This window comes from Solanum verrucosum, unplaced genomic scaffold (genome assembly GCF_900185275.1).
Source record: "Solanum verrucosum unplaced genomic scaffold, falcon-dt-bn FXZP01000181.1, whole genome shotgun sequence".
Lineage (NCBI taxonomy): Eukaryota > Viridiplantae > Streptophyta > Magnoliopsida > Solanales > Solanaceae > Solanum > Solanum verrucosum.
The window spans coordinates 1,662,923-1,683,749 of record NW_026020407.1 but is presented as its reverse complement, the minus strand read 5'-3'; the positions used below and the strand labels follow the sequence as shown (position 1 = coordinate 1,683,749).

Sequence of the window (20,827 nt, the reverse complement as noted above, 5' to 3'; positions counted from 1 at the left end):
AGAATTATCATATCATACAATGCCTTAACAATTGTATTACATCTCTATTTATAGAATTGAATTGGAAGCTAAAGCTATAAGCTAACGAAATAACTGTTCTAACAAATTCTAACACATTAATAACTGTTTTGGTGACTAATGAACAGTAATAACTACTTTTTTAATATTCCTAATCATCTAAGCATTGTATCAATACCCCCCAAAGGAAACCACCCTTGTCCTCAAAGGGTGAAATGCAGGAACCTGTGCTGCAGCTCATATGGGAACTCCCAAGTAGCCTGAGAAGCATCCAAGCCACACCATTGAACCAAAACTTGACACACAACCTTATTACCCTTTTTGACCATCCTTCTCTCCAATATCGACTTAGGAATGGGACAATAAGGACTTGAAAGATGTAAAACATGGGGTGATTAATGACTGTAGGCACCTCATAACACCTTTTAAGTTGGGAAACATGAAACACATGATGAATAAGGATATCGGTAGGTAAAAGCAACTTGTAAGCTACTGCACCAACTCTAGAACGGACCAAGTAAGGACCAAAATACTTTGCAGCAAACTTGTTGAAAGGCCTATAAGCCACTGAAATTTGTCTGGTTGCAACTTCAAGTAAACCCAATCCCCCTCCATAAATTGCCTATTAGACCTGTGTTTGTTAGCTTTATTTCTCCTGCTTTGTTGTGCTCTAGCTAAATGGAACTTGAGCAGTGCTATCACAACCTCTCTAGCCTCCAGAGATCTATCAACCATGTCATTAGAAGACTCACCAGCTAAGTAAGGCGAGTGTATTGGTGGTTTTTTACCATACAGAACTTCAAAAGGTGTACATTTCAAAGTAGAGTGGTATGTAGCGTTGTACCACCATTTAGCAAGTGGTAGTTAAGTAGCCCAAGTATGAGGACTATCAGAGCAAAAACATCTCAAATATGTCTCCAAGGTTTTGTTAAGAACCTTTGTTTGACCATCAATTTGGGGATGGTATGCTGTCAATTTATGTAGTAAGACCCCCGTAATGTAAATAACTCTTGCCAAAAAGAACTCAGGAAAATGGGATCCATGTCACTTACTATAGAAGCTGGCATACCATGCAATTTGAAAACATTGTTCAAAAAATACTGAGCTACAAATTCAGCAGAGTAAGGGTGTGCAATAGCAATGAAGTGACCAAACTTACTGAATCTATCCACCACTATTAAAATGAAATCCTCCCCTTATTATGTAGGAAGACCTTCAATGAAATCTAAACTGATATCAATCCATACACTATCAGGAATAGGTAATGGTTGAAGTAGTTCAGCGTAAGCTGCTGCATCATACTTATGCCTTTGACAAGTATCACATTTCTGAATAAAAGTCCTAATGTCAGTTGCCAATGACTTCCAGTAGAAAGAGGGATTATAGCCTTTTAATAGTTGCATACATGCTTGCATAACCACCTTGTGGTGTTGAATACCACAGCTGAATAATGGTCTGTCTTAACTGCAAATCAGACCCTATTACTATACTGCCTTTCCACCTTAGCTGAGAACCAATCCAGGTATAGAATTTATAAGGCCTTGCTTGTAACTTAAGAATAACAGCTTGCAACTCAACATCAGTTGTCCATGTTAGGCTAATTCTTTCCAAAAGTGTATCATTAGGAGTTAAGAGTGAAATAGCCAACAACTCATCACTTTAATTTCTTGACAAGGTATCAACAACCTTATTGTCAGTTCCTTTCTTGAAGTCAATAGTAAAATCAAAGTCCATCAATTTAGAAATACCAGCAACCTGAAAATCAGTGTGAACACTTTGTTCAAGGAGGTGTTTTAGTGCCTTTTGATCAGTTCTCACAGTGAAATGTCTTCCTAACAGATAATGAGACCACTTAATAACTACAAATATGATGGCTAACAACTCCCTATGATATACACACAGTGCCTGATGTCTAGGCATATAGGCAATTGGATGCCCTTGCTACATCAAGACAACACTAATTCCTGAACTACTTGCATCAGTCTCAATTATGAATGATTTATCATAGTCTGGTAATGCTAAGACAGGTGCAGTCACTAGTGCATCTTTGAGAACATGAAAATTTGTACTAGCACCCTCATTCCACACAAACTTATCCTTCTTTAATAATTCAATGAGAGGTTTAGCAATGGATCCAAAATTCAGAATGAACCTCCTATAATATCTTGTTAAACCAAGAAACCCTCTCAGTTGTTTGATATTTGTAGGGACAGACCAAGTGTGTTCTTAGGATAAGTAGCTACCCCTTTAGCACTAATGAAATAACCTAGGTACTCTACCTCAGGTACCCCAAAAGCACACTTAGAATCTTTGGCAAACAGTTGGTGTTACTTCATCAAATCAAACACAGCTTGTAAATGGTATACATGAGCTGACATATCCTTGTTGTACACCAATATATCATAAAAAAAAACCCAGTACTGACCTCCTAAGGAGTGGTTTAAATACAACATTCATAAGATTCTGAAATGAATAAGGTGCATTTGTAAGACCAAATGGCATAACTAGAAATTCATAGTGTCCTTCATGGGTTTTAAAAGTTGTCTTGTAGGTATCCACTTTCTTAATCCTTAATTGATGGTAACCAACTCTAAGATCAATCCTAGAGAACACTTCAGCTCCTCCTAGTTCATCTAACAAATCCTCAATGATAGGAATAGGAAACTTGTCCTTTACTATCAGTTTATTGAGATCCCTATAGTCTACACAAAGCCTCTAACTCCCATCTTTCTTCCCAACAAGGACTACATGTGAGACATAGGGACTAGAACTAGGTTGTATCACACCTTGATCTAGCATTTCATGTACTAGCTTCTCAATAATATCTTTCTTCATTCCAAGATATCTATAAGGCCTTTTGTTAACAGGAGTAGCTGAGTCAATGAGTTGTATTTTGTGATCAAAGATGCCTCTATGAGAGGACAATGTAGTAGGCATATCAAAGAGGCATTTGTACTGTTCCATTGAAACAGTTAAGGTAGGATGAATATCAGTACCTTGAGTTACTTATATATTGTTGCATTGCCCAGTAGAGGTTGCATCTGTCACCAAGGTAAGCATGAAGACCTGAACTGATTCAACACTCTTTTTGTTGAAGGATTGGGCCTTGATGGTCTTAATCTGGCTATTGGCTCCCCTTAAAACATGTTTTTTCCCCATGTGCACAAACTCAATAGTTTTATTTCTGAAATCAAACAAAATCCTACCCAAAGTGTTTAACCACTGCACACCCAACACTATGTCAACATTTCCTAATTTATTTTTTACTTCTATTATTTTAATTCTTTTTTATTCTAAAATTTTAATTTTTATATTTCATTTCCTTCTCATTCTCAACCTTTACTTTAAGTGATTCCATGCAATTTTTTGTATTATCTATTTTGTTTCCATGCTTTTTTTTTATTGGCATAATTTTGATAGTATTCTAATTTTTTAATTAAAGTAGAATTCATTGTTGAGTAACAGACTTACATTTTCTTTTTCTTTTAAATCATATTTATATATGTTATGTTGAAATTTGACATGAGACTAATTTGTTTTGAATTTAGAACTTATGTTATATTTTCAGTTTCATTTGTTTTAGTAGTATTAATTGACTTGAGACTTCATATTGCAAGTCATTTATTTTTTAGTTAGACTTGATAGATTATCTTTTCGTAAAATATTTTAATAAGTTATGACATTTAATTTATAGTATTAATTTTTTTGTCAAACATGCATTTCATGATGTTCATAGAAATCTTGTACTTTTAGTTTTTATGATTAGTTCAATTGAAATATACTAATTTGAAAAATATAAATCAATTATTTTTCATAATATTAGTTAAAAACATATGTTTATTAGTAATATATTTTCAAAAGACAATATATATCTTAAATATTTAATTTTATATCACTTATAAAGTTTTTAATTGTCTAATATAAATTTTAAATAATTACATTTTATTTTTAAATTTTAATATAATCTTATGATTGAAATTGTGCATCCAAACAACACATGTGTAATTACACTGTGTCGAACAAACAAGTCAATATAATTACTAGACTGGTAATTACTACCATAATAATTACACCCATAATAATTACACCAGTTTCAATTACTAGGTGACTTTCCAAACAGACCCTTAGGCTTGACTAGGGGTGTCAAATGGGCGGGTTGGGTTGAAATTGAGGATATTAAAATGGGTTAAAATAGAAATCGGGTTGGGTCTTGACCCGCTCAAGTTTACTTTGGGCTCAAATGGGTTGGGTTCAAATGGGCTAAAAAATGGGTTGGGTCTTGACCCGCCCAATTTGACTCGATTAATCTCAATAATTTTAACATAGTGATATTTAACTTTTGTAATCACAATTCGAATTTCAGCTCAAGATTTTATTTTTAAAAAGTAACAAATGAATAGATAAATCCTAAAAGATGTTAAATAGATAATAATTCATACCTTTAATATAGGAACATATCTTAGGAAAGAGTTTTAAAACGGGTTGAAATTGGAGATTGAATTGGGCTCAATTGAGAATTCTCTTAAAATGGGTTAGGCTTGAATGAGTTGAGATTGAACCCAATTCAAATCATCTTGAGCCCAATCCTTAAAATTTTGGGCAGGACGTTGGGCAGGTTACCTATGTTTGGGTTCATTTTTGACACCCCTAGGCTTGCCTATAATTAACAAGGCTAGACCTAGTTGTGCTATGATTAAAATTCAAGTAGTCTGGCTCACAAAACTACCAACCTATGTCAAGATTAAAATCAAAGATAACATTACTGGAGCTAATTCATAGTGACATTGTCAAGATACAATACGATGTTTTACCAAAGTATTGTAAGAAATGCAAATTGCAAAAGCATTGTTAAGCAGAATGCATAATTCTACATCCAAATTTGAATAAGGTTGAATAAGCAGAGAGGTCAATCCCATAGAAAATACTAATCAGGATGAGAACAAAGAGGTGCAACAAAAAAGACCTCGACAACGCACAAGAATTTGATATAATAGGAGATATGGAAATCCAAATCGGTGGAAGGCAACAAGTAACTTGGTAATTGATAAGTGTCCAAATTTGCTTACACTCTATCGCACGACTTTAGAGTAATGAAAGAAGTGGAGTTTCCTAAGCATCTTATAGTTTCTTATTCGTAAATGTGGTGCGGTTCACACTCATGAACAAGACTCTATTCGACGTGGCTTATGAGACATCCTAGGACCTTTCTAAACTTTGTGCTCTGAATACTAAGTTTGCCACGACCCAAAGTACAACCTAGACGTGACATGGCGTATAAGACCCCGAGTGGCCCTACACAAGCCACTTAACATACATCATACAAGATAATAGAAAACAAAAGAGTTTAAAAGGTAGCAATTCATACAAATGAGTTTGACAAAAATGGAAGTCTAAACCTAAGTCTCAAAGCCATCTATTACATCAAAGAAGTGATTCGGATGTAACCCATACATCACATACAAAATCTGAAATAGAAATGACGTAAAAGCAATAAAAGAGTCTCGGTCCTCGAAACATGATGACTCACCAATCTTCAACACCTATGCGGATAATTATCCACAAGTATGTGAGATAGGAATGTCGGACCCTACATTAGTGAAGCAATGTAGACACAAGTATGCATTAGTACATGAAATTACTAAGTATGAGGCAATATGCATAAAAATAGGCATGATGACATAAGTAACTTAAAACGAGTAGGCATGATCATAATAGAGCATTTAAAATTTGTAAAGAAAAGATGACATGAAAATCATGAAAACATGGTCAAGTATATTAACATAAGGACATAAGAAAAGTTTTTGAATAAAACATAGTCATTTTATGAGATATTAGCTTTAACCGACAATAAGACCATGAGAGCAATATCATGGAATTCAGTATATCCCTCTTACCGAAAGAAGTGAAAACTACTTGCCAATGTAGAATCCGTAAATATCATCATTTGCTAAAGTGGATCCACTAGCTAGGTTATTTAAGACAATTCTATGGGGCACGTAGGTTGAGACTAGAGGTTACCACTAGAGACCATCTTATTTGAGCCTCCACTTCAAAAGCCCTCTATGTGCTAAGTCTAAATCCCAACGGAATAGATAAAAGTCAGATATCATTTTAACATAGGAAAGACAATGATCATTACCAATCCACATATTTCAAGATCAAAACATAGAATAGCTTCTTAAACATAATTCAACATAGATGAGAAAATCTTTCATCAATGTGAATTAATTTGTGAGAAATACTTTCACAATAACTTCAATACTTTTATTTCAAAGAATCATCAATTCATTTACAATATCTTCATTAAAACATACATGTCTTCATAACTAAAAAAATCATAGTTCATAAGGTCATCATAGGATCATGGTTAAAACCATAATTTAGGCATGGGTAAATGCAATTTCAACTAAATATCATAGATTAACATCAATAATGCATTAGAAGACTTAATTAATCATAATTGAATGAAACCCATATTCATTGAATTGAAACCCTAACTTGATCAATTGAAATTTTAATTGAAAATTGAAATACTTAGGGACCCCATGGAGGAAAGCACTCCATGATGAATACACACATTCCTTGATTCTTTACACCAAAGAGAATGGAGAATTTGGAGACTTGATTGAAACCCTAACTTTTCTTCTTCTTCCTTAGACTTGAGAGAATTTGGGAGGATGAATTAGGTCAAGTTTAGAGGATTTAGGAGAATGAGTTGAAAATGGGTTAATTGGGGCTTAAAATGTTTATATTGGACTTCGGGTAATAGGTAAAACGATATAGTATTGGGTTAAAACAATTAGGAAAAAGACCCAAAAGCCCCTTTAAAATAACTGTCAGCCCCATCTACGGTTGGACCTATGGTCCGTAGGTCCCGTACTGGTCAACTGTAGATAGGTTACTAGGACTTCACATGTTAATCAATTTTGACGGAGCCCTATGCCAACTGTCGAACCAACTTCTAAACTTTAAAATTTCACTAAGTTTGGGTCTGACTTATGAGTCCTATCTACAACTCGTACATGGAATGATGGACTGTCCTGGTGAACCGTAAAAGTGGTACTGGACTTGATTTCAAAAATTCATTTTCCCTAGTTCCTATGGTTGCCATCTACAACCCGTAGAGGCTCCTACGGTCCATAGATGAGACCATCTCCTATCCACCTCTATTTTACTCTCCATTCTCTATATTTGGAGAGTAAAATAGAGAATGAGAACTCCAATCCACCTCCATATTACTCTCTATTCTTCATATTTAGAGAATGTGAATAGTAGTTCTCCAAATTTGGAGAACTACTATTCACACTCTCTATTTCACTTTTTGATTATTTTATTATTATTTCTATTACTTTCTCATTAACATATTATTTTACATATAATGTCATTAATTAAATATCAAATATTCACAATTCTTTTTAAATGTAATATAATATTTTAAAATATATATTATTTAATATATACTACTTTCATCCCGAATTAATAGTATTTTAATTTTTTCTAATTTTCGTCAATAGTATAATTTGATTTTATTATTAATTTTCACTATAAAGAATACACAAAATTAAAAAGATAAGATGAAAATTTTAATTTGAAAATACAATACATAATATGATAATTTAAATACAAGATAACAATAGATTAATACATAACATAATAATTTAAATACAAGATAAAATACAATACAATACATAACATAATAATTAATTCGTGATGAAACAAGAATCATGCCGAAAAGATGTTAAATGGGCATTCGGAGTTTTGCAATCACGTTTTGTAATTATTGCAGGTTCATCACATTTTTGGAGAAAGAAAGTGCTACATGATATTACTACATGAATTATACTGCACAACATGATAATTAAGGATGAACATGATCTTTATGCACCAATTCAAGATGTCATAGAGGCTCCAACTCCAACGACAAAAATGGTGGTAGATGAAAATCTCCGGTTTGAACAATTTTTAGCTAGACATAAAAAAATTAAGGACAAAAATGCTCATTTTGAACTCCTTAATGCATTAATAGAGCATTTATGGGAGCAACGTAATAATTTCAAAAATTGAGTGTTTATGTAATTGTATTTCACTTTTATTTGAATTTGTCCATTAATTGTATATTATATAATATTTTCTTGCAATTAATGTTATTTAAAAATTTAGAATAAAATATAATTTTATACTAAATAAAAGATTTAAAATAAAATTTTATATCATATGAAAATTATATAAAGTAATTATTGGGAAAAAAAATAAAGGATATATATTATGAAATAAGAAAATAAGAATGAAATAGAAATATTAATATAATATTGAGGGGAGAGAAAAAAAATTATTTTTTAGAGAGTAAAATAGAGAATTGGGTAGGAGTACTTGGTTGTCTGAAAAATAGAGAACTCTATATTTGAAGAGGAAAATAGAGTGTAGGGTTGGAGATGCCCTGAGAACCGTACACACATGCACCAGCCCAAAACTGCATTTTCCTTTCTTTCCAAATCCGAGGTGTTACACCTTAATCCAAAAAAATTGGAAGATCAACCAAGATACCACACATTGTATTGATCCAGGGTAGACAAAATAAAGTCTCATCTTAGGAGTCTTATGTAATAAGAAAGTGTTATCAAGTCTCATGTGATAAGAAAGTGTTACTAAGTCTTATGTGATAATTAAGAAGTATTTTGTGGAGATGATTAGACATGATATGCCACTTCTTCAATTTATTAAGGACATGATCATAGATAAGAGAGTTGTGAATTAGGGTAGAAGGTCAATAGGTAGTCGAGTGTTGTCAATGAGATAGGCTCGGTGATAGTTTGGAGCATCATACTTATCACAACAATTGCATTTTATTACAGTAGTATTAACATGTTTTCCATAGTTTTTATTCTTCAATTTCTGTTACCACCTATTTTAACTGTGCGTTGGTTATTTCGTTACTGTTTATATTCTGAATGCTATATAATACTTTCCATTTTATTGTCCATGTCTTTTTCATTTACGTGTTTCCTTTTGCAAACTATTTTGAAATGTTTTTCTTGAAGCCGAGAGCCAATTAGAAACAACCTCTCTATTTCTATGAAATAGAGAGATAAGATATAGGTACAACCTACTTCCCAGACTCCACCTATAGAATTGCACTAAGTATATTATACGGAAAAGGGTCATATTGGCTCATGTACTCTTAGAAAAGAGTCATATTTGCTCTTCATTATACTTTTTTTTTTAATATATATTTACCATTGTCATCCAACTTTAAGGTCATCTTTACCCTCCATCCATTAAATCCCCATATTCCCACATACAATTACCTATGTGGCGCCTATGTGGATTTTAGTTTCTCCTAATTAAATCTAATCACTATTTAAATATTTTAACTCATCCTATTCAATTAAATCTGATCCACTATAACCAAAACAAACCCAACTTGATTCCTGCTTAAATTTTCTCTACACTGGTGTTTCTATACAAACAAACAGATAAAATTATTTCCTCTTTCATATCAAGAAAACAATCAGATTAAGAAAAAAAATAGATTTTAACATTCAGGGTGTATTTGGTATGAAGGGAAATGTTTTTCTAGAAAATGTTTTTTCTGAAAAACAAGTAGATTTTTGACTTGTTTTCTCATGTTTGATTGGTGAGTAGAAAAAAATTTTAGTGTTTGATTTATGAATGAAAAATCTTTTTGAGAAATATCTTTTATTATTACTAAAGTAGAAAATAATTTTTGAAATCGAAAATATTTTTTAAAAATAAACTTTTTTTTGGGGGGGGGGGGGCTGGTAGGGGGATGGGTGGGGGGAGTTCGAGGGTAGGGGTGAAAAAATGAAATTTTGAAGTTGAAATTATTTTTTAAAAACAAACTAAGTTTTTTTTTGGGAGGATGGGGGTGGTAGGCGGGGGTGGGGTGGGTGGTTCGAGGGTAAGGGTGAAAAAAATAAATTTTTGAAGTTGAAATTATTTTTTAAAAACAAACTTAAATTTTTTTTTTGGGGGGGGGGGGGGTGGCGGGGGGAGGGTCGAGGGTAGGGGTGAAAATATAAAATTTTGAAATAAAATAAAAACTTAATTTTTTTAAGGGGGTGGGGGGCTGATGTGGGGCGGGGCGAGGGTAGGAGGCTGATGGGGGTGGGGGGGGTGGGGCGAGGATAGGATAATATCTTTTAAAAATAACTTTTAATATTATTTTTTTCGAGGGTGGTGGTGGTAGGGGGCTGGGTGTAGGGGTGAGGGTGGGGTAAAATAATTGAAGGTTAAAACATTTTAAAAAATAAGTTTTTTTTGGGGGGGGGGGGGGTGGTTTAAGGGTAGAGACAAAATAAATTGATTTTTTCAACCAAAAAAATTGTAATTTGAAGTTGATAGAGAGTTTTGAAAAATGTTTTCCTTAGGTTTTGAAGAAAAGTCATTTTCCTTAAATTTGAGGAAAATGAGTTGATTTGGAAAACATTTTCCAAAATATTTAACCCAACCAAACATGAGAAAATTGGAAACCAAACACACCCTCAATCCAACATCTTTTGTTTAGTTTATTAGAGCCAACTTTCATCTCTAATCTTTGCACACAAAATTGTTTAAGCATTTTATTCAAAAATAGATGCAATTTTTGTTAGGGTTTTACCTTGATTTTCTTATAATATTTGAGTTTTATTCCTTTGTTAAAGGAAAGTTAAAGCTTTACCATAATTGATTTTACTTTTCTTGAAAAAAGAATATAATTTTCTCCCATATTTGGTTTATTTTATCCTTAGAGGAAAATTTTGAATTTCTAGGGGTCTTCTCATATCATGAACACAATAATATCTACAATATAGTCGTTTAAAGAGTTTTGTTTAGGGAAAAGTTTTCTCTTAACATGTTTATGTTTTTTCTATATTAGTTTTATAATATGTAGGTCGTTTGACCAAACCATATTAATAATATTATGTGTTTAGTATAATTTTATTTGTCATCTAATTATCACCGTCTTGATTTGCAATTGTAAGTGTTACACCCTGAAATTTTTTAAGTTATGACCCGAACTATTCTTTATTTACGTATAAGGTCGTATCGGGTGATTCTTAAATTGATCATATGTGTAAAGGTAAACTCTTTAGTGTGAGAATGAATTTGAATATGAATTAAGGTCAGAAGAACCCCCCCAACACAAAGTTGAGTTGAAAACTTTCTTACCAATTAAGTTTTGACATAAGATTCTACTTAGGTCAACTTAAAATAATCATATCTCTCAACAAAAAAATGAATTAGGTGACCCATAACCTATCAAATTGAAGGCCTTTGAGTCTTCTTTCCAACGCTACCAAGTTTGTCTCACTTTGAGTTTGGAATAAAAAGTTATGACCATTTTACCAGAGACTGTCACATCAGAATTTCTTGAGACAATTCATACGACTTGCTTCTACGGGTCGTAGAAATTTCGACGATCCTTATTTCAACTCGTCAAAAACATTAGAGAAGTCAGATTTTGGGGTCTGATTCCTACGGATCCATTCTACAGGCTGTAGAAACTTCTACGGGTCATAGATTGCACTCGCTGAATGAGATTTTGAGTTGTAAAATTCAATATATATTCCACATATGGGATCTACGGTCCGTAAAACAAATTACAAACCGTAGATGGACCCGTAGAAGGTTTTTTCAGCTTTAAAGAAGGGGTACTTTAGTCCTTTCTCACCTCTTCTAAGCCTAAACCATGATGTTTTTACACATAGTTAAGGATTTAAATAGTGTTAATCAAGCTTTTTGCGTTCATTAATGCTTCCAAGTTTTAGAGCAAGGATCCAAGAGGAGAAGACTAGGTTTTTCAAGCGTTCTTCCAGTTTCGCCAACAACTTTGTTCTTTCAGGTATGTAAGTCTATCATAGTGATGAACTGAGTTCATCCTCACACACTACATATATCTAAATTCAATAAAAGAGTAATCTAGGATTTTATCTTGTATTTTGAGTACTCTTGAGATAACTAGTATCGTTGAGCTTTGAGTTCTTGATTTCTGAGTATTGAGTTTTCTATATTGCTATTGAGATCCCTGAGTTGATTTGTTCATGTACATATTTCAGCATGAACCTTATTTTGAGTTATAATTTTCAAGAATATTTTAAAGAAAACATTTTTTTCTTAAATTGATTTTATGTGAAAGCTAAGATGAGTTTTGAGAAAGAGTACTTTTAAACATGATTTGGGTAAGAGTATGAGAGAACTAAGTATTCCCAAATATATCCGTTTTTACATTGAGAAAAGAGAAATATTGATTCCTAAATGAGTTAATGAGTTTAAAGATATTTTCAGAGCAGTTACCTCTTTTAAGAGAATATTTTGAGCAATTACCTCAAATTGAGAAAGAGTATGTTTTAACATTTGAGCATGAATATGTATATTTATTGGGACTAGTATTGAACACCGATATATGGATGGGTTCAAACAACTCACATTCCTCATAAACCATGTAGCCAACATGGATAAATGATCGTACTTTTTAGACGACTCCTTATTGCTTTTGAACAGAGCTTTAGTGGATCCATTTAGTTGAGATGTTTTATATCCAAGTAAGATATATGACAGTTCTGACAACGTGGGTGAGACGTTGTATCATCACGTTGCTCATAGTGATGGTTGTCGATTAAAGAATCTCTCAAATAGAGTTTAAAATATATTTTTATCACATCACTTAATATGTTGAGTTCAGAGATGAATACCTATGCTTTACATTCAGTTGAGTATTTCGCTCTAGCTTCTTTAGTTCATTTATTTATTTTCCTCAGCTATATTACATACTCGTACATTCAATGTACTGATGTCATTCGACCGACATCTTTTCATGATGCAGATATAGGTCTTCAGGATCATTAACAAGTGCTCCGTTGAGATCACTTTGCATTTCTTTCTAGCTTTGGTGAGACTTTCTTGCATTCCAATGGATTCCACTCTTGTCTTTCAGTTTAGTAGTTTTGATGTGTCATGAGTCTTGTCCCGACATCCATGTTGAGCTGTAAAGGCTGCATATATAGTTAATATTGAGTTTCTTTTAGTATTTTCCTTGAACTATTTTGGTAACCTGTTATTGTTTTTAGAGTATTTTCACACAATTTTGAGATAGTTTGAGTTTGAGAAGTTTTGAGACTTTTGAATTTAAATTCTATTTTAAAGCTTATATCTGCTTGAGTTAATCTTCCGCTAAGTAGTTAGTCAGGCCAAGGGTATTCCTTGGTGATCAACAACGGTTCTCGAGTGTCAGTCACGTCTAGGGTGTAGGTTCAGAGCGTGACAATAAACTTTCACATGGTCCCCTGATTCTTTCGAATCCAACAAGTAATATCATAACACATGGTTCAATGATCCATGGTTGAACAAGATTGAAGACATGTTCAAGTGGTTTCAAATTAATTTGCAACAAAATTGATGATGAAGAAGATTTTTGTCCAATTACATGTGGAGAAGAAGTTTAAACCATATTTTCAATATTCCTATTGCTAAAATTTCAAAAAATAAAAATAAATATTTTTAAATTCTTTTTAACTTATATATTTTAAACCTTATTTTAAATCATGATAAGTAACAGTAATGAAGATTTTGTGAATAACAAGATTATCAAACAAATGAAGAAGACAAATCTAGCTTTTTCAAGAAAATCCAACAAAAATGGGAGATTTGTTAGGATTTGTCATGATTTTCTTACCATATTTGAGTTTCTCTTTTCTGAAAGGAAAAATTAAAGTATTACCATAATTGATTTTACTTCTCCGAAGAATATAATTTTCTTTCCTATTCGGTTTATTCTTTTCTTAGAGGAAAAGTTTGGAATTCTATAAATTGAAGACCCCTCTTCTCACATCATGAACACAATAACATCCACAATGTAGTCGTCTAGAGAGCTTTGTTTGAGGGGAGATTTTCTTCCAACATGTTTATGTTTTTTCATATTAGTTTTATCATATGTTGGTCTTTTGAATAAACCATATTAATAATAATATGTTTTAGTGTAATTTATTTATCATCTAATTTATCACCATTTTGATTATATTTGCAATTATAAACTTCCACATGATGCCCTGATTCTATCTAACCCAACATGAGTTTCTGTTCGATAAAATGATGGGAAAACTTGGTCAATTAGAGAGAACATAATTCAAAGACTATAGTATTAGGATAAAGATGAATATGGGCAGGGAAAATAATGTGTTATCACGGAGGAACCTGATAAGTTCTCTATATACACATTGTCCGGTGAACACTGAGCTCTCATATACAGAACCTGATATGTTCTCTAATCCTCTCAGATTTTCCAAATCAATCAATAGATGCTCTGAAATATTCACTCCTCTGTCCAACTCCATTGATCCAACTCTAGAAAGCATAAATGGGAACCATGAATTTCATAAATTGAATGATAAATCTACAAGGAAAGTAGAGCTACTATGAAAAGATAAGGTAAATATGAAATATAATTATTAAATAATAAATAAAAGATAAAATGAGAAGAAAATATTAAGGTTACGATGCGATTACACCAAATCGATCGTTACATAAAATGAGTCAATGAATCTAAACGATACGATATAATAAAATTTAAGTAACAATCAAAATAAATATTATATTTAGACTAACTATACAATACAATACAACGGACCACAACCATGGAAACAAGGTGTAAAATTTGAGTCGGGTAAGTACACCAACAAACAAGAGGGAGTAATTTAGTTCTATCTTATTGTCACTATAGATATAGATATAACTTGCTCTAACAAATCCATGTAGTTGCAGCACAAGAAAAGCATAGGTAGAACATTAAAGAAATGTGAACTTGTCCACATGAGATAATTACCTTAAGAAATAATCAGCTACATTTAGGCACACCATTCTCTAGCCTACGATACAGCAGGTGCGTGCTTATCGCGCTCTGTCTCTTTCTCTCTCTCTTACTCTCATCCTCATCTACCGGCGTTTCAAGATTCTTGGATTACACCAGAAAATCCCTTTAGATCTCACCATTTTCCTCTGTCATTCTGTTTTATCTCTGTGTTTGTTCAATTTATCAAGAAAATGGACTTGGACTGATTATTTTGCATCCTATTTTTAGTGATTCGTGAGACACAAGTGGCGAGTTTCAGGATCCTACATTATGGGAAGGACATAGTGGATGTTGCAATTAGAGTGTATGGGAGGGATATGTGCAGAATAGAGGGAGAAATGGAAGAGAGGGAAAGGAGAAGAAGGAGGTGGGGATTGGGGCTAAAAGGGACAGCTTTAGGAGATAGTCGTGTGGAGAAACTGAAGAGTTGTATAGTTTTCCCGCGGTCCAGAGTGAAGCTATGGATAATAAGGGCTACAACAATGGTCCTATTGTGGACTTGCTTGGTACAATTGACGACATTGGGGGAACTTTTGGGGCCTAGTGGATGGCCTTGCTGCTTTTCTCACGAGTCTGCTGCATCATTTCTTGTTAAATCACTTCCACCAAAGAGTGAGCAGTTTTGTTTCTTTCCTTTTTGATTACTATCCATAGATTGCATCTTTTTTCTACTATTGTACTTGTACACTTAATTTGGTATGGTAATGATATACTAGTATTTTTAAAAACCAAAAACGGAAGTTTTCAATACCATATCATGCCCACCCTTATCAGTCAGGATGATGAACAAAAGGGAAACAACCATGGAAATTGTGTTATAGTAAAGAGAATACTGCTTTTTCCTAAGAGAAAATATGAAACTATTGATGCATATAGATTAATGTTATGTATGCACATTGTTGAAGGAGGAGTTGTTAATGAAGAGATCTTTCTCCAATCATGGAGTTTTTGTGGCATGATGCTGATTATAGTATAGAATTTCGAAACATGTGGTTAAGATGTTTGAGTATATTGCTAGGATTTCTTAGCTGAATAACTAAAAGAGGTACATATTCAAGTTGCTGTCAGCAGTTATTCTATACGAACGAAAAAATTGTTGGGCAATTTCCTTCAGGCATATGTTTTATTTTTGCTCTGTCACATATCTCCCCATGGATTTACAGTTGTGACTTCTAATCCAAACAATTAGCGAGACTGACCATTCTGATGATTATTTTTTAATTCAGGGGTTTACCAGAATAATGGTTATCTCATGGTTTCATGTAATGGAGGTCTTAATCAAATGCGAGCAGCAGTGAGTTACTTTAGATTATATCAGTTTGCTCTCTCATGTGGATGTAATAAGACAAGATTACACCATTCTGAATTTGACTTTCCCCCTTTTTCTTTGCCTTTTTTGTTGTTCCAGATATGTGATATGGTTGCTATAGCAAGATATTTGAATGTGACTCTTATAGTGCCCGAGCTGGATAAAACCTCCTTTTGGGCTGATCCGAGGTGTGTGTCCTTGAAATTCTTGTATTTTTTTGTGTGGTCTTATGAATCACTAGCTTCTTTAGAAAAAGTATGATGATCTGTCATACAATTTAAAAATGCAATCTTGAGTTGCAGTGAATTTCAAGACATATTTGATGTTGATCATTTTATAACGTCCTTGAGGGATGAAGTTCGAATATTGAAAGAGCTACCCCCAAGACTGAAGAGGAGAGTAGTGCTAGGAATGATTTATACCATGCCTCCTATTAGTTGGTCTGATATTTCTTACTACCAAGATCAGGTTTGTTCTTTCATGTCACAATGTGTTGTACGTGATACTTGCAGCCGCTTTCCTAGTAATGACTGTCACATTTGCTGAATACAGGTCCTTCCATTGATTCGGAAATATAAAGTTGTTCACTTGAACAGAACTGATGCTCGGCTTGCCAATAATGGTCAACCTTTTGAAATTCAGAAACTGCGATGCCGAGTCAATTTTAGTGCCTTAAAATTTACCCCTCAGATAGAAGAGTTGGGTGAAAAGGTTATTCGACTTCTCAGGCAAAAGGGTCGTTTTATGGTGCTGCACCTGAGGTATGAAATGGATATGTTAGCTTTCTCTGGCTGTAGTCAGGGCTGCAACAAGGAGGAGGTTGAAGAGTTGACAAGAATGAGGTGAAGTAATAGCTTGTAGTCAGCAGTGGCCTTAAGTTATCCCTCTTTCTTCGTCTGATCTAATCCTTTTACAGATATGCTTATCCGTGGTGGAAAGAAAAAATCATTAACTCTGAATTGAAAAGAAGAGATGGTCTCTGTCCTTTGACACCTGAGGAGACTGCTCTTACTTTAAGGGCATTAGACATTGATTCTAGCATCCAAGTTTATATTGCTGCTGGGGAGATTTATGGTGGGACAAGGAGAATGTTGAGTCTTGCGGCAGCTTATCCAAATTTGGTAGCTAGAAAGCTCCAGTTTTCCTTTAAGCTTTGGAATATGTTTTCCTGAATTGGCTGACTCTCGCCTTTTGTGCTGGTTCTTGTTATGAGCAGGTGCGGAAGGAGACACTACTAGAGCCTTCTGAGCTTAGGTTCTTTCAAAATCACTCTTCACAGATGGCAGCACTAGATTATCTTGTTTCACTGGAGAGTGATATCTTTGTTCCAACATATGATGGAAACATGGCTAAGGTTGTTGAAGGACATCGCAGGTATTTTCTGCTGATAAGATTCTCTATTTATGCAAGCTGTGCAAGAAATTAATAGGGTTTGCATGATTTATAAGTAACTTTTCATTAAAGATGCATATTGTTGTGAAATATTGTACCCCGGTTAATTGTCTCATTTCAATTTTAGCTTCTGTTGTAGAGAATGTACTTTATAAGTAGCGTTTGATTAAGGACTTCTATGATAAAGTCTCCCATTTTATGCAGACATCTTGGATTCAAGAAAACGATTTTGCTGGACAGAAAGCTCCTTGTAGATTTGATAGACCAGTATAATGCTGGATCGTTTATGTGGAATGAGTTTTCTGCTGCTGTTAAGGAAGCTCACACTGAACGCATGGGAAACCCTGCTAAGAGGTTGGTTATTCCTGACCGACCTAAAGAAGAGGATTATTTCTACTCCAACCCATGGGAATGCTTAGAACCATCTAATGAGAGTAAAATATCAAGTATCATTTAAAATCATGGTGGTGGTAAGATAAGTAGCTATTAGAAGAAAAGACTGCCGTGCAGTTCTGTGACATGCTTAGAGAAATACTTCTCCACACTGCATGACAGTTGAGAAACAGGATATCGTGTGGAGGTGGCTGTTGAAGTTCAGGATGAGGTGCATGCATTTCTGAGCCTCAGAAGACCTTCGTAGCCTCGGGGCTGGTACATTAGAATGTGGTACGTAAATTAATAATCGATTTCATGTATAGAAGCTGCCCTGTCATTGCTGAATTACATCTGTGCCGTGTACACGAGGGGTGAAATGTAGATTTATATTATTGGATGTAGGGATTCACCAATACCTTAGTTGGGGGTTCCATTCTTTTTCATGTAGCCCATTTAAACACTTGGCTGATTATTCTTCATAGTTCATGTTATTTGTAACATGACAAACATTTGAGCAGTTAATGGAAATTTATTTGATCAGATGGGAGTTTATCTGCTTTTGTTGGTATACACGCTGACAGAGTTCTGATCATTTTTTAGGCTATGTAGAACTTCTACATCCATTTAGCTATTCAAGTTCATATTGAGATGTATAAATAAATTTAGTATGTAAAAAGAAGAAAAACTATGGTAGTTACATTATTTTTACATCAGCACAACCACAAACAAGACCTATAATTTTCTAGGATCAATGTAGATCTAGCTAAAGAGGGTACAATGGAATGGAAAAAGGAGAAGATCCATATAAGTAATATTTATTAGTGGGGAATATGATTTAGTCCATGTAGGTGATATTATTAGTGGGAAATAGATTTTACTTATTTCACACTTTAAATTTTATATATATGGTATGATGATCATGAGTTGATCTTAAAAGGAGAAGTAAAGATACATATAGCTGCTACTGAACATTCTTAGGCATTACTTCGGTGTGTCAAGTCAATATTAGACAAGTAAAAATGGATAGATAAGTATTAGTTAAACAAATCCTTCAATTCCATGTCACCTAAAATTTCTCTTAAACTTCACTATATAGTATTTGGTTAAACAACTAAGGATAAGGCCAACTCCACCCTCAAAGTTTGTTTAATTTCCAGTAGTTGATAATCAAATAAGTGGTACTAAAAAAAAAAGAATAAATAAATAAGTGGTACTCCATCTAAAATATGCAACTTGCAGTATTTTCTTGACACTCTTAATTTGTACATGTCAATAGATGGAATATGTATGTATGAAGTTATTAGTAGTTGTTAGGAAGTAGCTCACTTGAATATATATAGAGATAAATTCCATTTTCTTTGGTTGAGAAGTAGTGGAATTCCTCAAATTTGCAATCTTGACTTAATTAAAAGAATACTAACATATTTAGCTCATGAATTTTAGTATAAATATCAAGGCTGGCTTAGGTTCATAGACACACATTGGCACACGGAACATAAGTGAGACTCTTAAGTCCGTGATACAAACACACACTTATTCCTTTGAAGAGTGATGAAGCATTTTAGCCATCCACATGATCTTCGTACGATAGAGGTACCAAGTGAAAACCTAACAAAATCAAAAACTTGCTTTGGTTGCAACCTTCCCCTCTTTGGTTCTTGTTACACTTGCTCTTCTTGCAACTTTTACCTTCACAAATCATGCTCTCACCTCCCACAATCTACTCAAAACAAATTCCATGAAAAACACGCCTTACGCCTTCTCTATCCGCCCAACTGCACCAATGCCCCATGCCATCTTTGTGGCACATCCTGCAGTCCTACTTTCACCTACAATTGTTCACTTTGCGACTTCAATATCCATGCAAACTGTGCTCATCTTTATGAAACCAAATCACGAGATGATAATGAACATCATCTTTTGTCTTTCTTTAAGAAAAAACTCCTAAAAACGGCTAATTCTGAGATTGATTCTGTAAAAACATTCATTAACTCCTTAAAAGATGAGATGTCTGGACAGGCGGATGAAGAAATTCGACAGCTGCAGGAACAAGTTCGACAGAAAGAGGAAGCAACTGCATTACGACAACAAGAGAATGAGATGTTTTTGCAGCAAAGAAGGAATAATCTCTTCTTACAGCGCATGAAAAATGCTTCTGATTCCATTGATTTTATGGGACAAATTGGATCTTCCTCTAACAACAAAATATACAGGTACTAGTAAAATAAATTACTTTTTGTCATGTTGGAGTAAATGGACTTTATTTTACTATTATGAGTTCAATTACTTTAGTGTGAACAAAAATATTAATTTGAGACTTCACTTGTTATATTCTTAATTTGGTGTCTTGTGTGCATGTAATATGTCTCTCCAACATTTTTTATATTTGTATTCTCTTCATGTTGTGGTTGTTTTTCAATTGAAGCTTGTAATTTTAATTTGAAGAAACAGTGAGTTCAAATTTCTTGTGTTCATGTAATATGCATCTCCAATATTTGTATTCTTCAACTTGTGGCTTAATTATTTACTTTTGTTATTTGTAATTTTATTTTGAAGAAAGAGTGAGTTCAAATTTCTTGTTTGGTGATTTGAGTGACATTGTAGATTACCTTAACAATTGTTTCCCTTTTTAATTGTCATGTTGCGCTTTTTGAGAGTTAATTTGACTAATTTTTAAAGCTAAATTAGATTACATTTATTCAATATTTTAAAATAAAATTTTAGATATTTAAAAACTATACGAAAATTAAGTATTATAAATTGCAACTTTTTTCATATCAATATGATAAAAACATACATCTTAAAATATAAGTTAAAATTGATATCGTTTGATTCTCAAAAAGGAATTCGATGAAGAGAGTAATTTAACAAATATTTACAATGTATTA

The 20,827-nt window shown here is 33.4% G+C and overlaps 1 protein-coding gene across 1 annotated transcript; it reads left to right on the top strand.

The window, feature by feature from the left end:
• Positions 1 to 15,120: 15,120 nt before the first annotated feature.
• On the top strand, positions 15,121 to 18,467 carry LOC125840521 (rhamnogalacturonan I rhamnosyltransferase 1-like). Its single transcript, XM_049519492.1, has 8 exons — positions 15,121 to 15,475; positions 16,090 to 16,157; positions 16,272 to 16,360; positions 16,475 to 16,640; positions 16,725 to 17,014; positions 17,089 to 17,293; positions 17,389 to 17,546; positions 17,769 to 18,467. Exons 1-8 carry the CDS (start codon positions 15,181 to 15,183, stop codon positions 18,019 to 18,021), a joined length of 1,524 nt encoding a protein of 507 aa, XP_049375449.1. The 5' UTR covers positions 15,121 to 15,180; the 3' UTR covers positions 18,022 to 18,467.
• The last annotated feature ends 2,360 nt before the right edge of the window (positions 18,468 to 20,827 follow it).

Excerpts from the sequence above, each read along its gene's own strand:
- LOC125840521 (XM_049519492.1), top strand. The coding sequence starts at position 15,181 with ATGTGCAGAATAGAGGGAGAAATGGAAGAGAGGGAAAGGAGAAGAAGG. Across the intron at positions 16,361-16,474 it reads TCCTTTTGGGCTGATCCGAG|TGAATTTCAAGACATATTTG; the intron begins GTGTGTGTCCTT and ends CTTGAGTTGCAG. Across the intron at positions 17,015-17,088 it reads GAAGAGTTGACAAGAATGAG|ATATGCTTATCCGTGGTGGA; the intron begins GTGAAGTAATAG and ends ATCCTTTTACAG.